The sequence below is a fragment of the Lissotriton vulgaris genome, chromosome 1_1 (assembly GCF_964263255.1).
Source record: "Lissotriton vulgaris chromosome 1_1, aLisVul1.2, whole genome shotgun sequence".
In the NCBI taxonomy this organism is placed as follows: Eukaryota; Metazoa; Chordata; class Amphibia; order Caudata; family Salamandridae; genus Lissotriton; species Lissotriton vulgaris.
Window position 1 is genome coordinate 656,670,788 of NC_141685.1, and position 27,803 is coordinate 656,698,590.

Below are 27,803 nucleotides of genomic sequence, written 5' to 3' on the forward strand. Positions count from 1 at the left end.
GGCAGTAGTCATATCTGCCACTGTTTCACCCGTAATCAATACCCTCATCTTATATAAAAAGCAAGTTACATAATATAAAAAAAAATCAGGTACCGCCATACCCCCCTAGTTAGAGGTAAAGTCATGTATTTCATCGCCCATCTAGGTCTGCCTGGACTCCAAATAAATTTACCGCACATCGACCGTAAGGTCTGTATCCTATTTTCTGATACTTCTAAAGGTATTGACCTAAACAGATAAAGAACCTTTGGTAGTACATTCATTTTTATGATATTTGACCGACCAATGATAGTAAAATGTAGTTGTTCCCACCCATCTAAAGAGCTCTTAATTTTAGCCATCAATAAACTCCAATTTCCATTGACTAATTCAATCATATTCGCCTTTAACTTTATCCCTAGGTGAGTAGCCTCTTTAACTACCCTCTCGTCCTGCCAAGCTAAGGTATCAGAGCACAAAATCTGCGTCTTGGATACATTAAGCTTGTATCCAGTTACTTTGCCAAATTCCTTCGCCAGTCGCTCAATCTCTTCTATAGCGGTACCTGGGTTGGTTGTTGTCACAGCAATGTCGTCCGCGTACGCGAAAACGGAAAAAGTATAACCCAAAACTCGATACGGTGGAATCAATCCGCTTCTAATCAATTGTTCAATAAAAGGGTTGATGTATAGGGCAAACAAAAGGGGAGAGCATGGACAGCCTTGGCGAGTTCCCCCGAGTTATATTCAAAGAGTCCGGGAGAAATCCCATAACAGAGATCTTAGCCATAGGGGTTAAATAAGGAGACTGTAAGGCAACAATAAATTTCTGCCCAAACCCCATTTTACCCATGAGTCTCCACATATACCCCCAATTCACACGATCGAACGCTTTCTCAGTGTCTAGTAAGATAAGGGCTAAAACATTTTTCTCCGCTGCCGCAATATCAAAAAGGGTGATTACCTTATTCACATGATCTACAGTTCCTTTTTTCGATATAAAACCATGTTGATGTTCTGAGACTAAAGACGCCATGGCTACTGCTAATCGGTTAGCCATGATCTTGGAGTATATTTTATTATACGCATTTAATAAAGATATAGGACGATAAGATCCAACTATATCCGACTGCTTGCCCTTCTTACAAAACACCGCTATTGTGGCATCTGACCATGATTTAGGAGGAAGGCCCAGCTGAGACATCTGCATGACAGCTAGCATCTCGTCTTTAATAGTATTATAAAACTGTCTGTATGCCTCACAGGAGCTCTGCCGATCTCAGAGCTCCTTCAATGCATCGCTACCCTGACCTTCACTTGCACCATGCAGGGGTACCTCATTGTCTATCACAGAGCTCCTTCAATGCATCACTACCCTGGCCTTCACTTGTGCCATGATGTGGTACCTCATTGACTATCACAGAGCTCCTTTAATGCATCACTAGCCTGACCTTAACTTGCACCATGCAGTGGTATCCCATTAAGACTATCACAGAGCTCTTTCAATGCAGCTCTACCCTGACCTTCACTTGTGCCACACAGTGGTACCACTTTGACTATCACAGAGCTCCTTCAATGCATCTCTACCCTGGCCTTCACTTGTGCCATGATGTGGTACCTCAGTGACTATCACAGAGCTCCTTTAATGCATCTCTACCCTGACCTTCACTTGCACCATGCAGTGGTAACTCATTGACTATCACAGAGCTCCTTCAATGCATCTCTACCCTGGCCTTCACTTGTGCCATGATGTGGTACCTCATTGACTATCACAGAGCTCCTTTAATGCATCTCTAGCCTGACCTTAACTTGCACCATGCAGTGGTATCCCATTAAGACTATCACAGAGCTATTTCAATGCAGCTCTACCCTAACCTTCACTTGTGCCACGCAGTGGTACCACTTTGACTATCACAGAGCTTCTTCAATGCATCTCTACTCTGACCTTCACTTGCACTATGCAGTGGTACCTCATTGACTATCACAGAGCTCCTTCAATGCATCTCTACCCTGACCTGCAGTATATGCTACTATCCCAGTAAGGCTTCAGAGTGCTTTCACAATACATCTCTAACTTCCCTTACTTACACCCTGCATTACTACATCAGGTGTACTTCCATAGAGTCCCCCCACCACAGAGGAGTTCTACTATGAAGAGCACCCTCCACAGCTATTGGGTTAACAATTTCCCAAAGGTCATGCAGTGTTTCTTTACTCCCATTTTTACTCTGGTTTGCAATCCCATGGAGCTCTTCCCTGACCTCCACGATGAAGGGTATGTAAATAAATGCAACTACAATATACAATGCAAAGTATGATGTTAATACCATCATTCTGGTGATGTTGCTCAGGGGGCTAATGCATCTATAGCAGAGATATATGTATCGCAAAGACACAAATCCTAATTTCAGAAGAATACCACTTAGTAGTTCTAACACTAATAACACATCTCAAAGTAATTAGATATACAGTTTTTAATGTTCTATATGTTCCAGAGATATTTTGCCAAACTACTGTATTAAAAGGATTCAACAAAGCCATATTAAAGTATGGAGGATTATGTATGCTTTATAAGCCGTTTTATGGTAAGATAGCTCAGAGGTGTGAGCACCTCCTACAGATGTCAGTGTGTTCCCTCAGTAATAGATTATGGTTCCAATATCATGACTCTGTGAGGTTAGCACAGGCTCCAGAGGTCTGTGTTACTTGCAGGTTGTGTTTTCCAGTAGCAGTAAAATACTGTGGCAAATTATTGTTTATGCTGCAGAGATCTGGGTGTAACCTAAAGGATAATTTGTTCATACCAGTAAATTTCAGCAGCGCAATGTTTCTGCTGCTGAGATGTGTGTGTAGCCTGGTGGTTACAAGCTTCAAAGTGACATTGCTCAGAGAAATAATTAACCTACTGCAAAGAGATAGCACATTTGAATCTCTGGAGCCACTTCTTAGTCTTTCCTGCATACCTGGGTGAAAAAAAAATTCAATTGATGTGGGTAATAAAACCAATAGGTTGTTATACCCTGTCCATCTATCCTTTACCCTTCCTCTCTCATTCTTCAACAACAGAAACAGAATATATACTAACCATTATAAAATTGAATTGAAGACCATGTAGGTCATCTCAAATGAGAATGTTCATTATGATATTTAGGGCTTTGGGCACATTCAATGATTCTCTTCTACGAAACCATAAAAGTTCTAGGAAATGTGAATGCATTTTTTCTTCTCCCTCTCCAAAACAACATCAGGGATTTAGAACCTCCCCGATCCCTCTCATGCCCCCTAAATATATTGTCTATTTTCCCCTGCTCTCTGCTCCCCAGCAAACAGCAAAGCTAATTTGCCATTGTACGTTTGCTAAGCTTCAATTAGCTTATCCCAAAGTAAATTAATACACCCTTTTAATAATGCAAAAAGGCTCTTAACTAAACACTCAGTAATGTGTAATTGAATGTAAACACTACCTTTATATTTCACTGACCAGCTGGATCCAGAAATCTAATATTCAGAGGGATATCAAATGAACAAGAGAAAGTTGTAAAAAGTCAAAGATTCAGGGGTACAGATTTTGTAAAGCTTTATTTCATTGGTAACATCAGTTATTAAGCTCATGGGGTTGATTCACAAAACGTTCTGTACAGAGTAGATGTGCCATATTACTGAGGATATCAAGGGCCACATTGCATATTACACATGTTTAGAGTAAAAGCTTTGCGAGTGAAGCTGGATACAGTGGCATAACACAAAACGATGGAGCCCCTGCAGAATGTGATTAGGGCCGAGACTCCCATATCTCACAGATATTAGTTGACCTTGGGTTGTATGGGGGTCTAGTGACAGCTGAGGGCCCCTGGAAGTACTAGGGTCCTGCATTACACCCCTGGTATAGGTTTTATTTGGGAAGATGGGATTTTTGAGTAGTAGCACGATTTCCATTTACAAAATAAAAAGACTCAATAGTACTCTGTGGCCTCCAATACAAGTTATGTTTAATTCCCAATGTAGCTGGACCCGGTACTGTCGGCTGAATTACAGCATAGGTAGGAATATCACACTCTGAATTTGCTCCACCACCAGGCACTTCACCGGCTAAAGACAGGGAAAAGTTCAAAGGATGGGGAGTTGCCACAGAAATCAAGTACGGTAAGTCAGAAATACCAAAATGTGCACCCATTTGCTATTGAACACTCAGGGTGCAGTTGAAATACCGCAGTATTGCTGCATCCAATATTTACTGCTAACCCTGGTATCGCCAATTGTGGGAGGGGATGCCACAATGGTAATCCTGGACCCCTAAGAATGATGGTCAACGTGTTCTCTTACTCTGTTCTTTAACTGTAAATACAGAAGTGCTGGTGATTTCTATCCAGAACACATATTAGCTCTCCTAATAAATAAATGTATTGAAGCAGAGATGAAAAGTTCTGATACTCAATACTGGACAATGCGAGCTCATTTAAACCACTGTTCTTACTGATGTATATATACTACGTGATATTTTCATTATTAAAATAACAGTTACATTTCATATCAGTTTCAAATTCACTTATAAAGAATTTAAATGCATTAAATTGGTGGAATATTTCGTTAAATGCGCGGCTACAACTAGCATAATAGAAAAGGCATGCAAAGGTTTGTTTATGGGCGGTGCGTTTGTTTTTTTGTTACCTCTACAAGGATACAAACTATAGACAACGATTTAGACTCCGAGTTACAATGTTTACGAGTCCCTTGGTTCTTTTTGCCAGGTCGTTCTCTGCTGAGAGGAAGGTTACGAGGTGAGGGGGGGGCTCCGGCTTGGACGCGCAGCTGCCCTCGCACGGCTTGGGGTCACGGCGGTGCTTTGCAAGGCCGGAGCTCGCGGCGTGGGTGTACTTCGCTGGAGTCACGGCGGAGCTGTGATAGGCTGCGGGACGCCGTACCAGCCCGGAGCACAAGTGCGATGTTATGAAGTCCCAGAAGCTCCGGCTGCTCACAAGCCCGCCTCGTTAGGTGTGCGGGTGTACACCGCCTGATAGCCTCTCCCCGGCCCAGCCTCCGCCCCTGCCGGACGCTTGTCTCAGGGTCTAATCCGAGAGGGTCGCCCATGACAACCGCCCCCCGGAGTCCCCGGGATCGTTCGTCACTTCCGGTGTGTGCAGAGCCTGTCCGTGGCCGAGGAGCGGGGAGCAGATCCAGCCGAGGAGGAGGAGGAGGGCCTGGAGGAAGCAGACACAGCCCGCACCCCTGCAGGCCGGGCTCACCGAGCCGCCCGAGGGAGCTCCCCAGGCCGCTGTCTGCAGAGCCATGGGCAACGCGGCCACCGCCAAGAAGGGCAACGAGATCGAGAGTGGTGAGTGCGGCCATTCATTGCAGCCCGGGGCAGGGCCCGACAGCGCTTGCCCAGCATTGCGCCCGGCCCTGCTCCCACCTCTGTAGCCTCGAAGTTCCCTGTCCCCGCCTGCCTCAGCCGGTTCTCGGCCTCCCCGTGCCTGTACAAACTAGGTTCAGAGCTGCAGGCTCATGTTGTTTTGCAGTGACATGGTGTGCACTGGGCGGGGGCACCTGAAACGAGTCTGCCTGTGAGCTTCCCAGCCGCCTAACTACCCAGGGCGCATATTTGTGTAACCAGGCCTATAATAGAATATAGGGCCGCCTAACTACTTACTTTGTTGTACACATGTGCATGGCTGTCTGACACCTGCGCATGGTGCATAGGCCCTGTTCGTTTCTCAAATGTGCAAGCATGTCCTACACCTGCCTCTGGAAGGCAGGCTTGTTTGCCTCTGTTGTTTGCTTCATAATCTGCCCACTTCTGATATGCACAACTTGAATGCGGGCTGGTTTACGTGTGTTTGTATCGCAGGCTTGTGTGATAAGTCGTGCTGTTTGTTTTGAACACGTGGATGATACATGCCTTTCCTTTAGTGGTCTGCATGGCGTGTATACCATTTGTCCTGAATGACACCTGCTCTGCATTCTAGTTTGACATTAGTCCTTGGTCAGAAGAGGCCTCAGGTGTTGGTCACGCGTGGGCATGCCTTTCTGCATCATTTGCTGAGTGCCCTGTTCGTTTCATACGTGTGCTTGTAAGTACTCAGACCGAACTTCTTTTAGTTGCTTGTTTCTTATCAGTATGTGCCCTTTCGATGTTTTGCAAGCTCTGCAATTTTCCAAGGGTGCATCCATGGTAACCCTTTCCCCACGTTCTGTTTGCAGTTATAATGCATTTGTCATACTTTTGCTTGTTCTTGATATTTGCCACCAGTCTGGAGTTCCTGGGGTGTAGCACATGTGCGTGCAGGTCTGACACCACATTACACTGTTTACATTAATATTCTCTCCTGCACCGAACCTCGTTCAACCTACCCACACACACTGATGCCTCAAGTGAGTAGCATTCAGCTCAGGACTGCATGCCTGCTGCAACACCTGCTGCTATTCACTGCAAGAACCTCTGAACAAAAACTATTTGGATCCCAAAGAAGCGCGGGGTTTCCACAATTTTGTTATAACTGCTGTAATGCATAGTGTTCAACCTACCCACACACACTGATGCCTCAAGTGAGTAGCATTCAGCTCAGGACTGCATGCCTGCTGCAACACCTGCTGCTATTCACTGCAAGAACCTCTGAACAAAAACTATTTGGATCCCAAAGAAGCGCGGGGTTTCCACAATTTTGTTATAACTGCTGTAATGCATAGTGTTCCATGCGGGAAGCTTGTTTCTTTCTGTGAAATTGTCAATTTTGTTAATTGATATCGGAATTGCTGTGGTTCCTGCTTATCAAAACAGCATAAATAAACTGTGTTCTTGGTCATCCATCAAAAACAAATTTCCGACTAATAATTTATAGTAAGGGTTGGATTCTTGGTTCATAAAAATGGGTCTCTGGGAGTTACAGCTTGGACATTCTGTAGATGGGGATTTTCCTTCAGTATCATCATGGTTTAGTAATGACAGCATTTTACAATAAGCAGGTGTCAGTCATTGCTTTCAGAGGGCTTTGACCTATATAGGATGTAGTTCATGCTGTTCACCACAGTTACTAAATGGCCTCGATTTGGATGACATTCTGATGGTCATCTGTAGTTGTATAACTTGTACTCTGCGTCACGTTGGTCTTAGGCCCTGATTCAGGGTTTGTCGAAATCCAAGTGCTTTTTATCGCACTATATTAATAACAATACCCTGGGGTACTTTATTTATCAGGTACGATTAAATAGCATCCATTGTAGGTTTTGTGGACTAACCTGCAGATGTTGGTGCCTACTGCACCAAAACGGGAAATGTATGATAAATACCGTACGCGTTTCCTCCGTTAAATTCTTTCAGGTTTCACCTGCTGAAATGTAACTAGAGGTAAGATATTTAACACACCCGGTCATTACTGGTTGTGGTAAATACCACCTAACTCATAATTGCTACCACTGCACGAACAGGGTTACACTGGGGTCCAAAAACACAGAATCTGATTCTGAGCATTTTGGTGTTTTCTGACCCTTGCAAAAACTCATGGAGGGATTGGATTGTTCTTAGAGTAAGGTATATGAAACTGTCATGCTTCTATGGAGCAGACTTAAAGTGTGCATGTGCCACTGAATGTGTCCTAGTCTTGTCACATTGCACCAGGACACAAGTGAGATGCTTTGCAGCGATGGACCAGGTTCTGTGATGGAGCTCAATAAAAGTTACTGGACCCTAATCTGTCAATTTCCAACCATATACAGTTGACTGTATGTAGTTCCAGAATTTTTTTTTCTTGTTCACGCCATCATACATTTGCTTTCTCTTTATGCCCTTTGAAGTTTCTCATGTGAATGGATGGTGTTGGGCCTTTCTAGAAGCATCTGGAGATGTAACAAATGTATTTCAGTAAATCAGGAGATTTGGTAGGTAGAGGGGATCAGAGGAGGAAAAAACCTAATGGCCTTGTACAAAAGCAACCCTAACTAACAGGAAACTTGTCAATATATATGGTGGTTAGCGAGCCAACATTATGTAAACCAGCATTTCTAAATTTGCATTTTCACATACTGTAATCAGTTTCAGCAGCTCTAAAATAACCTATGCAACACTCTTAAATAGTAATCACATTATAAAAGGTGGATATTCTTATCATATTTTCTAGTTTTTAATACTATGTATTAATGACTAATATATGCAAAAGGAACAAATGATTAACTGAATGCTGAACAATAAAAACATTTAACCCCAGTCACAAGGATCTGGGTTTAATCCATTGTCATTTTGCTCACCATTCCACCCCAGTTTGGACCCAGCCAAAAAGGGATGGATTTAGGCCCAGATCTCTGTAATGGGGTGAACTTATGACATTGTTCAGCATTCTGTCCATCACTTGTTCTTTTTGCATTTGTCACCCCGAGTGGGACGGGTATGCCCAGACATGGGTCTCGTGCTCACCATGCCACTGGAGTCAAGCTAGCTTGGCTGATGAGGGGTGAAACCCTGAAACCGGACCTAGGATGCTTGTTTCCAGTCCAGAGATGACCTGTCTTGGAAGTTGGGGCTGGACTGTTCCCCAAGGGGAGCAGGGTCAAGACTGATTTGCATATGGCTGGGTCTAAACTGGAATGGCATGGGGAGCAAAAAACAATGGATTTAGGCCCAGATCTCTATACTGGGGTGAATGTATGAAATTGTTCAGCATTCTGTCCATCAATTGTTCTTTTTGCAATATATGCAAATACACAGATTTGGAGAGGAAAAACAACAATGTTTAGACTTGTAATACACACACAATGAAGTAGTACTCTTCCATACATTTTAAAGAAAAAACATTTTTTACATTACTACTGTTATTATTTTTGATTCCATGTAAATATAAATGAATAGCAGATTTGTAGTTAGATCTCTAAGGCAGAATACCATGCGAGTAACTAGACCAGTTTGGAGTTATTAGGAGATACTCCACTGATATTTCTTCATAACAAGTTGTTAGTTGGCCTCATTTACAAGACTCAGTAAAGAACCCCACCAATTAAAATCTCAAGCATACGCTTATCAGTCATATGAGGTCTTTTATTGACAGAAAATGCATCTTTCAAATAAAACCGCACTACATATTTATCAGCTTTACGTGTGTGTGTGTATATGTGTGTATGTATGTATGTATATGTGTGTATAACACCTTTTTTACAATAAAGACCCTTTTTCAGTTTAATTTGCATTGTGTATATAATCATTCAGTATATTTAGATCGGTTATAAACACGTATCAAAAACTGCTGAGTTTTCAGTATATTTGTACTCAGTTGAGAACCTAAAGAAATATTGAATGGATATTCTAAGAAGTTATTCAATGCACAATTGAATGAACACATACTAATCTATAAAGACCGTAAAAGTTTGTGATGCTTCTCAATTATTAGTCATTGCCACTAATATTTGTAGAGGCTCGCACAATTTTACTCCCAAGTAGCAAGTTTTGGAATGTTTTTTCATTAGTTAATTTCTTATCATAACTCTACTCCGGTAGTATGTTGAACATGTTTTGTAAGTATGTGTCTCTGAAATACAGTAGCAAAAGTGGTAGTTCAATAAGTATGAGCATTGTAAGGGAAAAAGTTTCAGTATAGTGGACTATACAGCATTCACAAAATATACTTCAGCTCTATAAAATGCCGGACTGTCCATCTGTCCTCTCCATCCAAGCACTTACAGGTAATGCATTTCACCCTTACCCCCTTACCCCCTCCCCCACTATCTCCTTTACCGGGATACTGGTCTACAGACCCCCTGGTCCTAGGTCGGCGTTCTGCTCTGAATTCCTTAATATCTTAGAGCCCTACATCGATGGGCCCTGCTTAACCATTTTAGAAGATTTCAATTTCCATTTGGAAAAGCATACTTCCCCTGACACCTCCCATTTGTTGGACGCCCTATCCTCCTATGACCTACCTCTGTTAAGGACTGGGCCTACCCATTTAGCTGGCCACACTCTGGATGGAATTTTCAGTAATGATTCTCGTCTCTCTATTGGTACCCCTTTCCCTCTGTCGTGGTCAGACCACTTTGCTGTCCCTTTTCGTTTTCCCCTCCTCCTCCCAGTGCCCCCCAGCCCTATCACACCAAGTGGGTCTTGAGAAGGAATTTTGGGGAGATTACTAATGACTCCCTTGCTCCTTATCTGGCCACACTCAAGCCCTCTTCCATTGGTGATGTCCACACGGCGGCTCTTGACCTCTCCAATTCCTTGACGGAGGCTGTCAACTCACTCGCCCCTGCCAGGCCCCACTATTCTGCTAGGAAACGGCCCTCAGCTCCCTGGTATTCCGAATCTCTTAGGATTCTTAGACAAGGATGCAGAAGGCAGGCAAGGCTTTGGAGGACACATCTTGATCCTATAGAGAGGGAAAAACCTAGAACCCTTCTCAAAGATTATAAAGCGGCCGTACTTAGAGACAAACAGGCTCACTATTCCAAACTCACGTCCTCTCTTAAATCATCTAGTGATCTATTTAAGATAGTGGATAACCTCTCCCTCATTCAGATGCCTGACCCCCATAACAGCTTCACAGGTTCTGTGTGACCAGATCTCCACTTTCTTCCATGAGAAGATCATGGATATCTACACCGACTTGGAAACTCATAATTCCAGTCCCCTCTCTGCCTCCCCTTCGACCCTCCCGGATATCCCTGTCCCCACCCCTTCCCATTCCCTTTCCCAGTTCCCTGCCATCACCTCTACTCATCTGAACTCTCTGCTGGACAAGCTTAAGTCCGGATCACCCTTGGACCCATGTCCCCTAAAGGTCCTCAAAGACTGTAGACAGACTATCCTTCCCCCTTTGATGGAGGTGATGAACTTGGCCATTTCAGAGGGGATTTATCCCCTTTCCTGGAAATTGGCCACTGTCAAGCCCCTACTGAAAAAACCTACCCTGGACACTGGGATATTAAAGAACTTTCGTCCCATCTCCCTTCTCCCTGCCCCTGCTAAACTTTTGGAGACTCATCTTAACCTCCACTTGAGTGCTTTCCTTGACAGTACCAACTCTCTTGATCCCTCACAGCACGGTTTCCGGAGGACCCACGGCACTGAGTCGGCACTTACAGTGGTGGTCGATAGCATCCGCTCTAAGGTCGACACCGGTCATACCACCTTACTGGTGTTACTTGACCTTACGGCGGCTTTCGACACCCTGTCCCCCACTATTCTTGTTAACCGACTCAGTGAGCTGGGAGTCAAGGGTTCTGCACTTAATCTTCTTGCTTCCTTTCTTGACCAACGGAAGCAAAGGGTCAAGCTAGACGAGTACATGTCACCTGTTAAGGCCGTGAAGTGTGGGGTCCCCCAGGGCTCCTCACTGAGCCCGATGCTTTTTAACATTTACGTCGCCCCTCTCGCCAAGCTTATAAGATCCTTTGGGCCGGAAGTTCTCTCCTATACCACACTGAAAAATCTTTTACCAACTTTCGCCTCTGTATGCTCAACATCGCCGCCTGGATGTCGGCCAACAACCTAAAGCTCAATACAGGCAAGACCGAGGTCCTGTTCTTTAATCTAAAATCGCCTCTACCCTCCAACCTCTGGTGGCCGTCTGAACTCACCCCCCCCCCCCCCCCCCCGGAACCAGTTCAAACCGCCCGAAACCTTGGCTTTCAATTCAACACCAACCTCTCCTGTAAAACTCAAATCAACAAAGTCACCTCAGCCTGTTTCGGGAAACTTCGAATGATAAAAAAAATCATCCCCTACCTACCACTTGAGTCCCGTAAAACGGTAGTTCACGCCCTCATCACTGCTCATCTGGACTATGCCAACCGCTTATACGTTGGCATCCCTACTTACCTCATTAACCAACTTCAAAAAGTTCAGAATGCTGCGGCTAGGCTAGTCTGCAATATCCCCTACCGTCATTCCATCTCACCCCACCTGATCAAACTGCACTGGCTCCCAATAAAACTTTGCATTCAATTCAAGGCCTTAACACTGGCCTTCAGAGCGCTCAATGACCGAGGCCCTACCTACCTACGTCGCAGAATGAGGTTTTCACAAGCACCAAGAAACCTGAGATCCAATCATCTACGCCTCATGGTCTGCCCCCGCTTTCTCCTTACACGTACAGGAGGAAGGGCCCTGGCAGTAACCACTTCCAAACTGTGGAATCAGCTGCCCACAGATTTAAGATTCCTGATGTCCGAACCCCAATTCCGGAAAAAAATAAAGACCTGGTTATTCTTCCAGATATAACGATACTACTTTACTCCTTCTCGACCCTTCTGAGATTATGTCTTCAGCGCCGGGACACCTCCGTCGGAGGTAGCTGTGCGCTCTACAAAATTCTAAATAAATATGCTGACGACACTCAGATTATGGCTTCCATCTCCCAATCTGTGAGCATAACTGCGCATAATTTTAAAAACTGTATGGAGGCGGTCGCGGGATGGATGGTCAAGAACTTCCTTAAGTTGAATGGCGAGAAAACAGAGGTCCTCATTTTTGGGGGCAAAAGTGAGATCTGGTCTATGGATTGGTGGCCGTCTGTCCTTGGGGCCTGTCCTATGCCGACATTTTCTGCCCGCAACCGTGGGATCATACTGGACACCTCCCTTTTTCTGGATAAGCAGGTCAGTAGGACTGTGTCCAACTGTTGCAATGCCCTGAGGATTTTAAGAAAAATCACTCACTATCTCTCCCCTGAGGCACGCAAACAGGTAGCAATAGCGGTCATTGCCTCCAGACTGGACTATTGCAATGCCCTTTACCTTGGCATTAGCAGTGGTCTCATTCAGCGCCTCCAGACCGTGCAGAATGCGGCTGCCCGGTTTGTTGTAGGTGCTCCTAAACGTTCCTCAGGCACTACCATCAGAAAAGACCTGCACTGGCTTCCCATTCAGGCAAGGATTAATTTCAAGGCTTTATGCCTTACTCATCGTGCCCTAAATGAATCTGGACCGGAGGCTATTCGTGCCCTGGTGGCCCATTATGTCCCCGGGAGAACTCTCCACTCTTCCAGCAAAAACTTGCTTGCTGTCCCCCGTATAGCCAAGGTCAGGCGGGGAGGAAGGTCCTTTCGCTTCCTTGCGCCCAGACTTTGGAATACGCTACCTAATGACCTCAAGGTGATTTCCTCTCACACTCAGTTCCGTAAGGCACTCAAGACTTGGTTATTCCAAGAAGCCTATCTCTAATTCCCCCGCTGGTTGATATTTGAGCTCTCCGGTTACCATCTTCAGCGCCTTGATGCCTACGGGTTTAGTTGCGCTCGCTGTATACAAATTTCCATTAATAATAATACTTCGAATTAAAATAATGTGTGATGTCGTTCGCATATTGTGGTCGGCACATGGCATGAGCTGCCGTTTTTAAACACCTTATATATTCTCCAACTTGGCGAGTTTTGATATCAGACCATATGTAACATGCAACTTGAGGACAATACTGTTCCTAGAATCTAGACTGAAAAATTGCTGTAGGTAGATGGGATTCAGCTTGATCAAATTGCGGTCGCAGGTAAAAATACATAAACAACATTTGATGTATTGACGCAACTTGACTCCATTAGCTAAACATTTATTAATATGGCTCAGCATTTTCAATATCCTAATGTTTTATCATACACAGTTATTATTATGAAGGAAAATACTTCCTTTGACGGAATATCATAAATCCATCATATTCAAAAACGGGATTTGCGCCACAAAAATGAAATACCATTGAGTCTTATTGCCACCGGGTTTTTTATGCCAGAAATCATTTCTTTTATCGACTTTAGCTTTAAACAAAGAGTCCGAATGGCACATAGATATGTTAAGTTTATTAAGGAGAAATCCTTTCAATTCAGAGGAAAAAAGAAAAGTAGAATTAAGAGCGTGAGTAGATTTTTAATTGGTGTATCGTCATGTATAATGAAACTATCTGTGTTTATTCTGCCTTTTAAGTGCTGACAATTCACGATCCACGTTTCCCTCCCTCTTTTTTTCTCTCTCCCCATTAATTTCAAATCTTTACATAGCACAGTAGTGGGTACTTTTGCAGAATAGACTGCCGCAGGGTAGTGTGTTCAGATTTTCTTCCCATCTGCATTTGAGAATGCTTTTGATTGGACAAACTTATACTTAAAAACAAACACATATAATCAAGTAGATGTAAAAGGTGGATTCGCAATTGATAAAATCCTCAATTTGGTGAGTTTTCAACTTGCGTATTCTGAATTGGTCACATACCCTCACGTATATGTTTATAGCAAATAGAAGAATCCCAACTAGAACGCACAGTTGATAATTCACTTAGCTGTGTAGTTTTTATTCAGTTTTCATATATTTAGTCAAATCTCTATAACGTGATGTTTCATATTTGTTAAAGGGTAATATTTTTGTTGACTCATTTGTAAAGATCTTGGTCTCCAGTCAAGCTGTTCCAAGAAACATCTCTAGTGTGCCAGAAGTGTGCTATACTGTCCATTGAAGACCCGCTCCAGCATAATAGAGCAGAGCCAAAAGCTAGGGCCTGTAACAAGGGAGCTGGACTTAAATGATCAGTATAGCCCTCTACTGCAGTCTATAAGGTTATTAGAATATTCTGCCACAGGAGAGCAGAATGTTCTCCTTAAAACAAAGGCTTCACCGGAGACAGAGCGGGTTCCAGCGACTCGGAAGCCTTTGTTTCACAGCCCTTGCTGTGAATGTTTAACAATTAAAGCCCTATGAATGGAGGACATAGCTATTAACTGTTGAACATACACAGCAATAGCTGTGAAAGGAGGCTGAACACAGGTCCTGGTTCTCCCTGGGCTGGGCCAAACAGCTTTCAGTCGTTCAGTTGTATAAGGGAGATTTAGGAGCTTAAGGGTTGAGCACAATTCCCTCTGCCCCCACCCTTTACAGGCTCCAGTAAAACAATGAGCTATGGAAGGAGGAAATGGTCCACTAACTCTGCCTCTCTTCCTGTCCAATCCACGTATCCCGAAGAGTCAGGGCAAAGAGGGATGAGATGCTATGGCCTAGGATAGTGTAAAGTTGAAAGCAGCATACTTATACCATTGTTCATCGGTTTTTGCTGCTCCATTGTCTTTAGTGGAGCTATCAAACCTTCTAATATTGTACTTCTACTTAAACACTTTATAGATTACATGATTTTCTTCAGGGAATTGCTTTACAGATCTAGTGATACCTTCAGTTTTATTGATTTTTTTTTTCCCCAGTTTTCCTCAAAAGTTCCTCTTTGATAATTGACATAATGTTATTAACAGCATTTTCAGGACTTAATGTTGATCCCCTTTTCCCTTAAATCAATTACATTTTCCATCATGTTCGATTTGATAGATCAATTAATCAATCATTTGTAAAACTCACTACATACCCGCGAGGGTCTCAAGGCGCTGGGGAGAGGGGGCACTACTGATCGAACAGCCAGGTCTTCAGTATCCTCCTGAAGGTCAGCAGGTCATGGGTCTGTTGTAGGCTCAGTGGGAGGGTGTTCCTTGTCTTGGCGGCGAGGTGAGAGAAGGATCTCCCGCCGGTGGTGGTTCCTCAGATGCGCGGGACGGTGCCAAGTGAGAGGTCGGTGGAGCGTAGCTGGCGGTTGGTGATGTAGAAGGAGAGCTGTTTGTAAACACAGTAGACGAGTCCTATGCAAGGTCGTACAGGCAGTGTTTCTGACAAGAACCTAGCTAATAGGGAGATCTAGAAGAGCGCAAACAACTGCATGATGTTTTAGAAAACCCCTCACCAACCTACATGATAGGTGGCATGCTTCATCATCGGGGTCCAGCTGGATTACCTAACACAACCCAGCTGTGCTTCAATGCCTCAGTTACAGCGGAGCAGGTTGTTTGTGTGAATACAGTGAAGTGCTATGTGAAGTGCAAGTTATCTGATAAAAATGTCTATAGGGAAACCCTTTTAAAAGTTTTAATGGAAGGGCCCTAAGACATGAGTAAAAAATAATTGGGGGATCAGCTTGAGGTTTTAGGTTCCGCCGTATCCCTTTACAAATTATTAGGTCTACTAGTTTCAGCCCTTTAAGTAGTTAAGAGGGCTTTCGTCCGGACCAAAAAGTGTGTGAACCAAAAAATAGCTGGTCACAGGTGAATATCAGCTCACACCCTAAAGTGTGCTGTGAGTGTAGTGTATGTATAAGGGGGCCAATCTGGATGTGTGTCCCATGGGAGGTGAGAAACCCTCTCTCTCTGAGAGCCGCCCATAATTATTGGCGACCGGAAGGCATACTGGCTATCAATATAAATATTAACAGCCAGTAGCTCTCTCAATTCACAGGCTCTAATAAGGCAGACTAGTTCAGCTGCCTCAGCAGACTGGTTGGGAACTTGTGATGTTTTAACTATGGTATGCAGTGTGGTAATTTGAAACAAGAGCCATTGACATATAGTTCCCCTTTGGGGTCAGATAAAGGAACATCAGTCAGGTCTACCCGTCCCTTTGTCTTTTCCTCAGTCCGAACAAGACAATCATGTATATCTATTTCTTCACTCTCAGAAGGGAGGGGCAGTAACATGGTCGGGTTCAGAGTGGCACATCTTTTGGTCGTGATATGCGGGCCATAGGGATTTAGCTCATAGCCGGTCAGACTTGCACTGGTGAGGTGCTGTCTTGGTTTTATTCAAAAGGGTATCCACGGCATGGAGGCCCATAACTGTGCGGTCAGTCTCAAGTACAAGACTAGCCGATTGCTTATAGAGATGGCCACAGCTTATAGAGATGGCCACAGCCGCGACTGGTCTTAAACAGCTCTGGAGGGCTCTGGCGACTGGGTCAAGCAAAGCAGAAAAATAAGCACACAGCCGTTGCTTACCTCCAAAGGCCTGTGTTAAAATAGAGAGTGCGAGCCAGCCGTCTTGTGTACATACACCACAAACTACTTCCCATAATCAGGGGTGCCAAGCACAGGAGCAGAGCAAAGAGCAACTTTTAAGTGCTCCTAAGACTGCTGACATTCAGGCCTCCAAGACAAGGGCTCATTCACATCCTTAGTGGTTAATACAAGCAAAGCCTTTATTAGTAACAAATAATTAGGGATCCAATGTTGACAGTTGGAAGTGATGCCAATAAAAGCATGCCCATCCCTCTAGGTTTTAGGGATAGGCATTTTAACAATGGCGCTAATGCGCTCTGGGGTCAATCTCCTACCCTCCTTTGACAGTAGGTGACCTAAATCAGTGACCTTCTGTCGACAATATTGAAATTTGGAAAGGGACACTTTATGTCCATGGTGAGCCAAATGTTGCAACAACTTAACCATGCAGGTTGTCTTTGCATCCCTGTTTAGTATCGGAAGCTATCAGTGTGTCATCCACATACTGAAGCAATACATTACCTGCGGAAAGCATGAGAGAGTCTAATTGAGCCTTCAGAGCTTGGCTATATATACTAGGGCTTTCTCAATAGCCCTGAGGAGCGTGACAGAATCTAAAGCTTCTTCCAGCCAGGGTCAAATCAAACAGATAGCGACTATCAGGATGAATCGGGAGACTAAAGAAGGAATTTCCAAATCAATGACAGAGGAGAATTAGGCAGAAGAGGGGAACATCGTCAGAATGGCAGTATTGTCAGGGACCACTGGGAACTATTTTATTAACTGCGCGCAAATAAATCACAAAACGACAAAACGATAAACATTTGGGAGATCATCAGAGGAGCCTGAAGATGCCCTCTTAAGAATGGAAAGAATAGGGCTATTACAAATGTTTGCAGTCGTCTCCTCAACAACTCCTGACTCAATCAGCTTCCTTTCCTTATCCAATGCTTTAACCTGGTCCCATGTACCTCTCAATTACACAGCATGGTCCTGCGTGTGCACCTGCCTCCAACTGTTGACTGGCACCAGCAAACCAAAGAACATTTCAATATCCGCAAGCATCATTACTGTCGATGAAGCAGCATCCATCAATTCCTTATAGTATGCAGTAGGATTTTTCCAGGGCTAGATAACTGAGTCTTATGGGATAACACCTCAATCCTCATCCATGGGGTATAAACCCACTGTTCTTGAAACCAGGCCTCTACCCTTGGTCTAAGAATAGCATCCGTCTGATCTCGAATCTCTGGCAACTCAAGGTCATCTATGGGATGGACTTCCCTCATCGGAAACTGGGACACTGTCTGTGGGCTCTTCTCAAATAGACTACCTTGGTAAGCTACCAATGTTGCAACATTTCTGAAAACCTCCTTGGGCGCCATACCAGCTACGTATACATTATCCCTGATATCATAAATAATCTGGGGTGCTATAGCATTGAAGTACTGTTCCTACAATCCAATCAGTGTAACCAACATATGTTTTAGGTCATGCTGCTGCACAAACTGCTCCTAATCCCTCATCACACTCTACACTTCTTCAGTACTATGAACGGGATGACGGGCCCACTAAGCAGCCTGATTTGCTACCACCCTTTTTTTCTTCCTCCCTTACAAGATCGTATCAAGATCCATCCCAACCGCTCCCTAGCAGTTGCCCAGTCCCGGTCCCCTGATCCAAGTACAGGCGTTCCACTACCCAGAACTAACGGGGGATGAGGGAAGAGGGAAGGAGTAGTAACTGAAAGAGTAGGCACCAATGTCGTCAATGGCTGTGTTGTTGGCATGTGCGAGAATCAAGAGGGAGAGAGAGGACCAGATAGCTAGTCCAGATCCCCGGATTATATGTAAGCAAATCAAAAGGAGACTAGCTAGTAAAAGGGGGGGGTTAGTCTGACATTATTTTGTTATTGTCATAGCGACTCAGTGTTATTGGCGGTGGCACCTGTTGGGTGTCTTTAGAAAGCCCTCACCCACCAACCTAGTTGGTGGCATGCTTCATCATCGGGCCCACCCAGTGACACCTAGCGTGTCCCGGGTGTGCTACGACGCCTGGTTACAGCGGAGCAGGTATGTCACTGTGTGTGCGGTGTGAGGTGTACAAAGAAGTGAGGTTAAAACGGCTTGGCGGATGGTCCCTGGGGTGAGAAGACTTTATTAAAAGGGCCTCCGTCAGCGGTTAAAAATAAGGCTGAGGGACGTTAGAGGCGGGTTACGACCTCCTACGTCCTAGATGTGTCAACATGTTTCAGCCAGTGCCTTATATTAATCTGGCTTTCTTCAGGACAATAAAAATTATATGTGTAGGTTAAAATTAGGGTAAGTGTAGTGTAGTCTATGTGTCTACACGCCCTAAAGTGTATATAACTGTGAGAGGGGGATTCCCTTCTCAAGATCACCTGTACATTTAACAATGAGAGACAGGGACAAGACAAACATAGGAGAAAAAGAGTCACTAGAAAATATTGATCATAAGTTTATGACAGCCGGCTTAATAGCGAATTAGTGCAGGCTATGAGCGGCTCAAGTGTAATGATACTGGTGGTATCATTATTGTGGAATCGCACTGAAAATTCGAGGGTGAAGTGGTTAAAACAGCGGTAACAATACTGCAGTAGTGAATGGTGAAGTATTGTGGCGCAAGCACCATGTCTTACGCTTTTTTAGGCTTGCTTGTACTCCAAGGCTATTGAAGAGGCAAGGGGTGGCCCTGGTAGGGAGAAAGAGGACCACTGGGGTAAGGAGACCTGTGGGAGAAAGGGTAGCGCTTACCTATGGTAGGGATGTTCAGCATACTCACAGGATTTCTGGTCAGCTCCAGCGTGGGACCTGTTGTGCCTCCTTCGCATAACCGGTAATGAATGGCTGTGGTGGCCGGTTTTTTATACTAGCGTTAATTGCATGATTGGTGGCACCTGGAGGGAAGAGTAATGGTAGAAAGACTGGCTTTTCGGATCGAAATTATGCTCAGGTGAGTGCCCTTCGTATCGCGCTAGTGCGCGGAGTAGTGTCGCTGGCTTAGCGCATGCGTGCGATGGTGGTGCTGCCGTGCGCATGCGCGGCCGAGGAGTTGTTTAGCGCATGCGCGGCCGGGAAGTGGTTCGCGCATGCGTGGTAGCGCGAGTCCTGAGTGCGGCGCGGTGGGGTGTTGGTTAGCGCCTGCGCACTCGGGACTTGGTATTAGTTTATGGTGGCAAGTGCCGAATAAAAAACTAAAAACTAAGGGCACAGGATGTTGTCCAAGTGCCAGTGAATCCCGCTTTGTGATGGGAGGATGAGGGGGACGCATGGTTGTCCCACTATGACTGATGGCTAGGGGAACATTGTGGCAAATAAAGGCAAAATGCCTAATGAAAGGGGGGGTAGTGCCCTAGGGTAGTCAAGCTGGACCACAGGGAGGCTAAGGATCAGGGTGGTTCCCTATAGGATTGGGAAGACATGGTGGCAGTAAAGGCAAAGTTCCTGAGTGGTCATGCTGGACCAAAGGGAGGCTTAAGGTCAGGTTGGTTCACAGGGTCAGTGAGTTCCAGGGGATGGCATCATTAAGCCCTTCAGTGGCTGTGGACAGGCGATATATCCATCTTTGCTCTTTGTTTAGCAATTTCTTGTCATTGTTAACTGGGCTGACTGGTATCTGCTCGATGACTGTCCAGGTGAAGTCATTAGGGATGTGGCACTGGGTGATAAAGTGGTTTGTCAGTTTGCTTATGCTTTATTTGCAGCGCATAGTGCTGCGGTGCTCCGTTATCCTGGTCCTCACTTTGCGTGTGGTCATGCCCACATATCGGAGCCCACATCTGCAGGTTAGTAGGTAGATGACATTCTGTGAGTTGCAGTTTGTGTGGCTCCTTTGGGACCATATCTTGTTCGGTTCCAGGTTGAGGGTCTTCGTGTGAGATGTCAGGTGACAGACACTGCAGTCATTGCATGGGTAATGTCCAGTGACTTTTGGCATACCCCATGCATTGAGGATGGTGTTCTCAGGTTTAGGTAGTGGTTTTGGTCTGGTACTGACGAGTTGGTCTCGGAGGTTGTGGCACCTTTTGTAGGCAAACCTCGGGGGTTCCCAATTCCTTTGTCCGGAGTTAATGATTCTCCAGTGCTTCTTTATGATTTTGGCCACTTCGTTCGAGGCAGTGTTGAAGGTAGTCACGCATGTTGTCGGTTGTGCGTCAGTTTCTTTAGTGACGTCTTCTAGTAATGCGTCACGGTTCTGGTTTCTAGCTCTCTTTTGAGTTTTTTTGATGATCGCCCTTGGATAGCCGCGGTGTTCTAGTTTTTTAGCTAGGTCCGCTGATTGTGACTTGTAGTCGCGTATGTCCGAGCAGTTCCTTCTGATGCGGAGGAACTGGCCAAATGGTAAATTTTCTTTTAGAGGCCGTGGATGGAAGCTGTTGAAGTGTAGCAGTGAGTTCCTTGCCGTCGGTTTGTGGTAAGTAGTGGTTGTCAAGGTTCCACTTGTAACTGCTATTTCCAGATCTAAAAAAGGAAGGAAGGAAGTTGCTTATTACTGGCTGTGCAGGTGAACTTGAGGTATGGGTCTCTGTTGTTGAGCCATTGTAGGAAGTTGTCCAGTTCTGGTTTTGAGCCGTCCCAGATGACCAATATATCATCGATATATCGATGCCATTTCAGTATATGGTCTTTGAACGGGTTGGTTTCTACATTGATGTGCGTGCTTTCGAAGTGGTGGACGTATAGTCCAGCTACACTCGGCGCGAAAACACTGCCCATGGAGGTTCCATTGGTTTGCAGGTAGAAAGTGCCCTCATATTCAAAGTAGTTTTCTTTGAGGGCGAGGGCTGCACAGTTCATGACAAAGCTCCTTGGTGTCTGGTATGGCCAAGGGGATTCTTCCAGGATGTCCTTTAGCACCTGTAGGGTGGCGTCTTGAGGGAGGCTGGTGTATAAGCTTTCCACGTCCAGTCCTACCAACAATTGTGTCTCAGGGTCAAAGGTGGTGTTGGCAATGGTTTGCAAAAGGTGTTTGGTGTCCCTGATATAGGTGGGCGTTTTTTGTACCAGAGGGTTGAGGAAGAAGTCACAGTATCTGGACAGTGGCTCTAGTATGGAGTTGATGCCAGATACTATTGGTCTGCCCGGCGGTGGAATTACCCCTTTGTGTACCTTGGGTACTGTGTAGAAGTATGGGGTTTTGGTGTTCTCCGGGCAGAGGTATTCGGCCTCCTGTTTGGAGATCTCATCATTATCTGCTGCCCTTTTGACAAGGTCGTGCACTGTGGTGCGTAGTTGTTCTGTGGGATCCCGCTCCAATCTGCGATAGTTCCGGCTGTCGCTGAGTAGTCTCCGACATTCAGCATCGTAGTCTGTCTTGTCCAGTAATACTATTCCGCCCCCTTTATCAGCTGGTTTGATTACTAAGGTGGGGTTGTCTTTCAGGCGTTGTATCGTTTGTCTGTCTGCCCATGACATGTTGTTATAGTGGTTGGTGGGGTTAAGTTTCTCTATGTCATGGTACACAGCCTGTTCAAAGGTTGTTATTTCCGCTGGCACGGTTGAGGGTGGGGGGACAAAGGTGGACTTCACTCTGAGTCCTGTGGTGTTGGTGTTGTCCTCGGCTTGGGGCTGGTCTTGGTTTGATTTTTCAAAGAAGGACTTCAGTTTTAGTTTCCTGAAGAATTGGGCTAGTTCCGCTTGTAGTCTGAACTTGTCCAGTCTTGTGGTCGGTACAAAGGATAGACCTCGCTCCAGGACTGACGTCTCTGTGCTGGAAAGTGGGGTGCTGGACAGGTTGAACACTAGTGATGGTTGGCAGGTGGGATTGTCTACCTGCTTGTTCCCGGGGTTGCTTCTTTCGTCTTCTGACGTGTGTTGGAGCTCACCGGGTTTTCGTCTTCCCAGTGTACCTGTGCGTTGTTGGGCTGATTTGTTCTTCTGCGGCCCCGGGGTCTCTGGCCCCGTCCTAAAAAAGGAAAGTTGTTGCCCTGGTTACCTGCAAAGAATGGCATTGGTCCTTGGGGGTACACGTTGGGGAAACCAAAGTAGGGGTTCTGCATATGGCCTAAATTAGGTGGGAAGCCGAAAAATTGGTTTGGATGTCCTCCTTGCCAGTGATTGGGCCATCGCTGTCCTCTTCGTCCTCTGCCTCCTCGTTTTTGTGATCCACTGCTGGAATCACTGGAGACGGAGCTGTCATCCCCTGAGGAGTTGGATGTGTTGGTTTCCTTGGTAGGTGGGGTGTAGTTCTCCTCCGAGTAGGGGTATACTTTGGCGTAGGAGAACTTTTTCAAATCTTTCTCAAATTTTTTGAATTTGGCCTGGGTTAGGTAATCCTTGTACTCGTTTATCTCCCGGTTCTGATCGTCAAGTTTCTTCTTGAACGATGTTATTGTGGCTTTAAAGTGTCTTTCTGTTTCTTCTATCTCAAGGGATAGGGTGTCTGACAAACGTTTGGCGGTTTTTAGGATGAGGATCATCCAGTCTCTGGTACAGTGCCATGCTATCTGGGCCCAGTCCTTCCTGAATGTGGGGTCGTCGAGGAAGATCCTGGGTGCATTTGATACCAATAGCCCCCTGGGTGCAGAGTTGGTTCTAAGGTATTGGGCCAGTATTGTTCCATGTAGGATGGTGCGTATCCTATTGCGCTTCTTTTCTGTTAAGGTCTCCCAGTCCGTGGTCTGTGCGATTGTATTAGAGATGTTAAAATCGGTTTGGAATGACGGGTCAGACAGTATGTCTGTCAAGTCACTCTCAGAGAAAGTCAGTCCATGGTTTTCGGCCATGGTTGTGTGTTCTCTCACAGCTGTGCGCTGTCGATAAGTGCGAGAATCAAGAGGGAGAGAGAGGACCAGATAGCTAGTCCAGATCCCCGGATTATATGTAAGCAAATCAAAAGGAGACTAGCTAGTAAAAGGGGGGGGTTAGTCTGACATTATTTTGTTATTGTCATAGCGACTCAGTGTTATTGGCGGTGGCACCTGTTGGGTGTCTTTAGAAAGCCCTCACCCACCAACCTAGTTGGTGGCATGCTTCATCATCGGGCCCACCCAGTGACACCTAGCGTGTCCCGGGTGTGCTACGACGCCTGGTTACAGCGGAGCAGGTATGTCACTGTGTGTGCGGTGTGAGGTGTACAAAGAAGTGAGGTTAAAACGGCTTGGCGGATGGTCCCTGGGGTGAGAAGACTTTATTAAAAGGGCCTCCGTCAGCGGTTAAAAATAAGGCTGAGGGACGTTAGAGGCGGGTTACGACCTCCTACGTCCTAGATGTGTCAACATGTTTCAGCCAGTGCCTTATATTAATCTGGCTTTCTTCAGGACAATAAAAATTATATGTGTAGGTTAAAATTAGGGTAAGTGTAGTGTAGTCTATGTGTCTACACGCCCTAAAGTGTATATAACTGTGAGAGGGGGATTCCCTTCTCAAGATCACCTGTACATTTAACAATGAGAGACAGGGACAAGACAAACATAGGAGAAAAAGAGTCACTAGAAAATATTGATCATAAGTTTATGACAGCCGGCTTAATAGCGAATTAGTGCAGGCTATGAGCGGCTCAAGTGTAATGATACTGGTGGTATCATTATTGTGGAATCGCACTGAAAATTCGAGGGTGAAGTGGTTAAAACAGCGGTAACAATACTGCAGTAGTGAATGGTGAAGTATTGTGGCGCAAGCACCATGTCTTACGCTTTTTTAGGCTTGCTTGTACTCCAAGGCTATTGAAGAGGCAAGGGGTGGCCCTGGTAGGGAGAAAGAGGACCACTGGGGTAAGGAGACCTGTGGGAGAAAGGGTAGCGCTTACCTATGGTAGGGATGTTCAGCATACTCACAGGATTTCTGATCAGCTCCAGCGTGGGACCTGTTGTGCCTCCTTCGCATAACCGGTAATGAATGGCTGTGGTGGCCGGTTTTTTATACTAGCGTTAATTGCATGATTGGTGGCACCTGGAGGGAAGAGTAATGGTAGAAAGACTGGCTTTTCGGATCGAAATTATGCTCAGGTGAGTGCCCTTCGTATCGCGCTAGTGCGCGGAGTAGTGTCGCTGGCTTAGCGCATGCGTGCGATGGTGGTGCTGCCGTGCGCATGCGCGGCCGAGGAGTTGTTTAGCGCATGCGCGGCCGGGAAGTGGTTCGCGCATGCGTGGTAGCGCGAGTCCTGAGTGCGGCGCGGTGGGGTGTTGGTTAGCGCCTGCGCACTCGGGACTTGGTATTAGTTTATGGTGGCAAGTGCCGAATAAAAAACTAAAAACTAAGGGCACAGGATGTTGTCCAAGTGCCAGTGAATCCCGCTTTGTGATGGGAGGATGAGGGGGACGCATGGTTGTCCCACTATGACTGATGGCTAGGGGAACATTGTGGCAAATAAAGGCAAAATGCCTAATGAAAGGGGGGGTAGTGCCCTAGGGTGGTCCAGCTTGACTGAGCATAATTTCGATCCGAAAAGCCAGTCTTTCTACCATTACTCTTCCCTCCAGGTGCCACCAATCATGCAATTAACGCTAGTATAAAAAACCGGCCACCACAGCCATTCATTAGTTCATTCATAAGTTTATGACAGCCGGCTTAATAGCGAATTAGTGCAGGCTATGAGCGGCTCAAGTGTAATGATACTGGTGGTATCATTATTGTGGAATCGCACTGAAAATTCGAGGGTGAAGTGGTTAAAACAGCGGTAACAATACTGCAGTAGTGAATGGTGAAGTATTGTGGCGCAAGCACCATGTCTTACGCTTTTTTAGGCTTGCTTGTACTCCAAGGCTATTGAAGAGGCAAGGGGTGGCCCTGGTAGGGAGAAAGAGGACCACTGGGGTAAGGAGACCTGTGGGAGAAAGGGTAGCGCTTACCTATGGTAGGGATGTTCAGCATACTCACAGGATTTCTGGTCAGCTCCAGCGTGGGACCTGTTGTGCCTCCTTCGCATAACCGGTAATGAATGGCTGTGGTGGCCGGTTTTTTATACTAGCGTTAATTGCATGATTGGTGGCACCTGGAGGGAAGAGTAATGGTAGAAAGACTGGCTTTTCGGATCGAAATTATGCTCAGGTGAGTGCCCTTCGTATCGCGCTAGTGCGCGGAGTAGTGTCGCTGGCTTAGCGCATGCGTGCGATGGTGGTGCTGCCGTGCGCATGCGCGGCCGAGGAGTTGTTTAGCGCATGCGCGGCCGGGAAGTGGTTCGCGCATGCGTGGTAGCGCGAGTCCTGAGTGCGGCGCGGTGGGGTGTTGGTTAGCGCCTGCGCACTCGGGACTTGGTATTAGTTTATGGTGGCAAGTGCCGAATAAAAAACTAAAAACTAAGGGCACAGGATGTTGTCCAAGTGCCAGTGAATCCCGCTTTGTGATGGGAGGATGAGGGGGACGCATGGTTGTCCCACTATGACTGATGGCTAGGGGAACATTGTGGCAAATAAAGGCAAAATGCCTAATGAAAGGGGGGGTAGTGCCCTAGGGTGGTCCAGCTTGACTGAGCATAATTTCGATCCGAAAAGCCAGTCTTTCTACCATTACTCTTCCCTCCAGGTGCCACCAATCATGCAATTAACGCTAGTATAAAAAACCGGCCACCACAGCCATTCATTACCGGTTATGCGAAGGAGGCACAACAGGTCCCACGCTGGAGCTGACCAGAAATCCTGTGAGTATGCTGAACATCCCTACCATAGGTAAGCGCTACCCTTTCTCCCACAGGTCTCCTTACCCCAGTGGTCCTCTTTCTCCCTACCAGGGCCACCCCTTGCCTCTTCAATAGCCTTGGAGTACAAGCAAGCCTAAAAAAGCGTAAGACATGGTGCTTGCGCCACAATACTTCACCATTCACTACTGCAGTATTGTTACCGCTGTTTTAACCACTTCACCCTCGAATTTTCAGTGCGATTCCACAATAATGATACTACCAGTATCATTACACTTGAGCCGCTCATAGCCTGCACTAATTCGCTATTAAGCCGGCTGTCATAAACTTATGATCAATATTTTCTAGTGACTCTTTTTCTCCTATGTTTGTCTTGTCCCTGTCTCTCATTGTTAAATGTACAGGTGATCTTGAGAAGGGAATCCCCCTCTCACAGTTATATACACTTTAGGGCGTGTAGACACATAGACTACACTACACTTACCCTAATTTTAACCTACACATATAATTTTTATTGTCCTGAAGAAAGCCAGATTAATATAAGGCACTGGCTGAAACATGTTGACACATCTAGGACGTAGGAGGTCGTAACCCGCCTCTAACGTCCCTCAGCCTTATTTTTAACCGCTGACGGAGGCCCTTTTAATAAAGTCTTCTCACCCCAGGGACCATCCGCCAAGCCGTTTTAACCTCACTTCTTTGTACACCTCACACCGCACACACAGTGACATACCTGCTCCGCTGTAACCAGGCGTCGTAGCACACCCGGGACACGCTAGGTGTCACTGGGTGGGCCCGATGATGAAGCATGCCACCAACTAGGTTGGTGGGTGAGGGCTTTCTAAAGACACCCAACAGGTGCCACCGCCAATAACACTGAGTCGCTATGACAATAACAAAATAATGTCAGACTAACCCCCCCCTTTTACTAGCTAGTCTCCTTTTGATTTGCTTACATATAATCCGGGGATCTGGACTAGCTATCTGGTCCTCTCTCTCCCTCTTGATTCTCGCACTTATCGACAGCGCACAGCTGTGAGAGAACACACAACCATGGCCGAAAACCATGGACTGACTTTCTCTGAGAGTGACTTGACAGACATACTGTCTGACCCGTCATTCCAAACCGATTTTAACATCTCTAATACAATCGCACAGACCACGGACTGGGAGACCTTAACAGAAAAGAAGCGCAATAGGATACGCACCATCCTACATGGAACAATACTGGCCCAATACCTTAGAACCAACTCTGCACCCAGGGGGCTATTGGTATCAAATGCACCCAGGATCTTCCTCGACGACCCCACGTTCAGGAAGGACTGGGCCCAGATAGCATGGCACTGTACCAGAGACTGGATGATCCTCATCCTAAAAACCGCCAAACGTTTGTCAGACACCCTATCCCTTGAGATAGAAGAAACAGAAAGACACTTTAAAGCCACAATAACATCGTTCAAGAAGAAACTTGA

General features: G+C 45.8%; 1 protein-coding gene across 1 annotated transcript in view; it reads left to right on the plus strand.

Moving 5' to 3' along the window:
- The first annotated feature begins 4,747 nt into the window (after window positions 1-4,747).
- Window positions 4,748-27,803, plus strand: part of PRKACB (protein kinase cAMP-activated catalytic subunit beta) — a 229,443-nt gene continuing 206,387 nt past the window's right edge. The window contains exon 1 of the mRNA XM_086954285.1: window positions 4,748-5,310. Within this exon, the coding sequence (XP_086810411.1) occupies window positions 5,265-5,310 (46 nt within the window). The 5' untranslated portion in view covers window positions 4,748-5,264. The remainder of the gene's footprint in view (window positions 5,311-27,803) is intronic.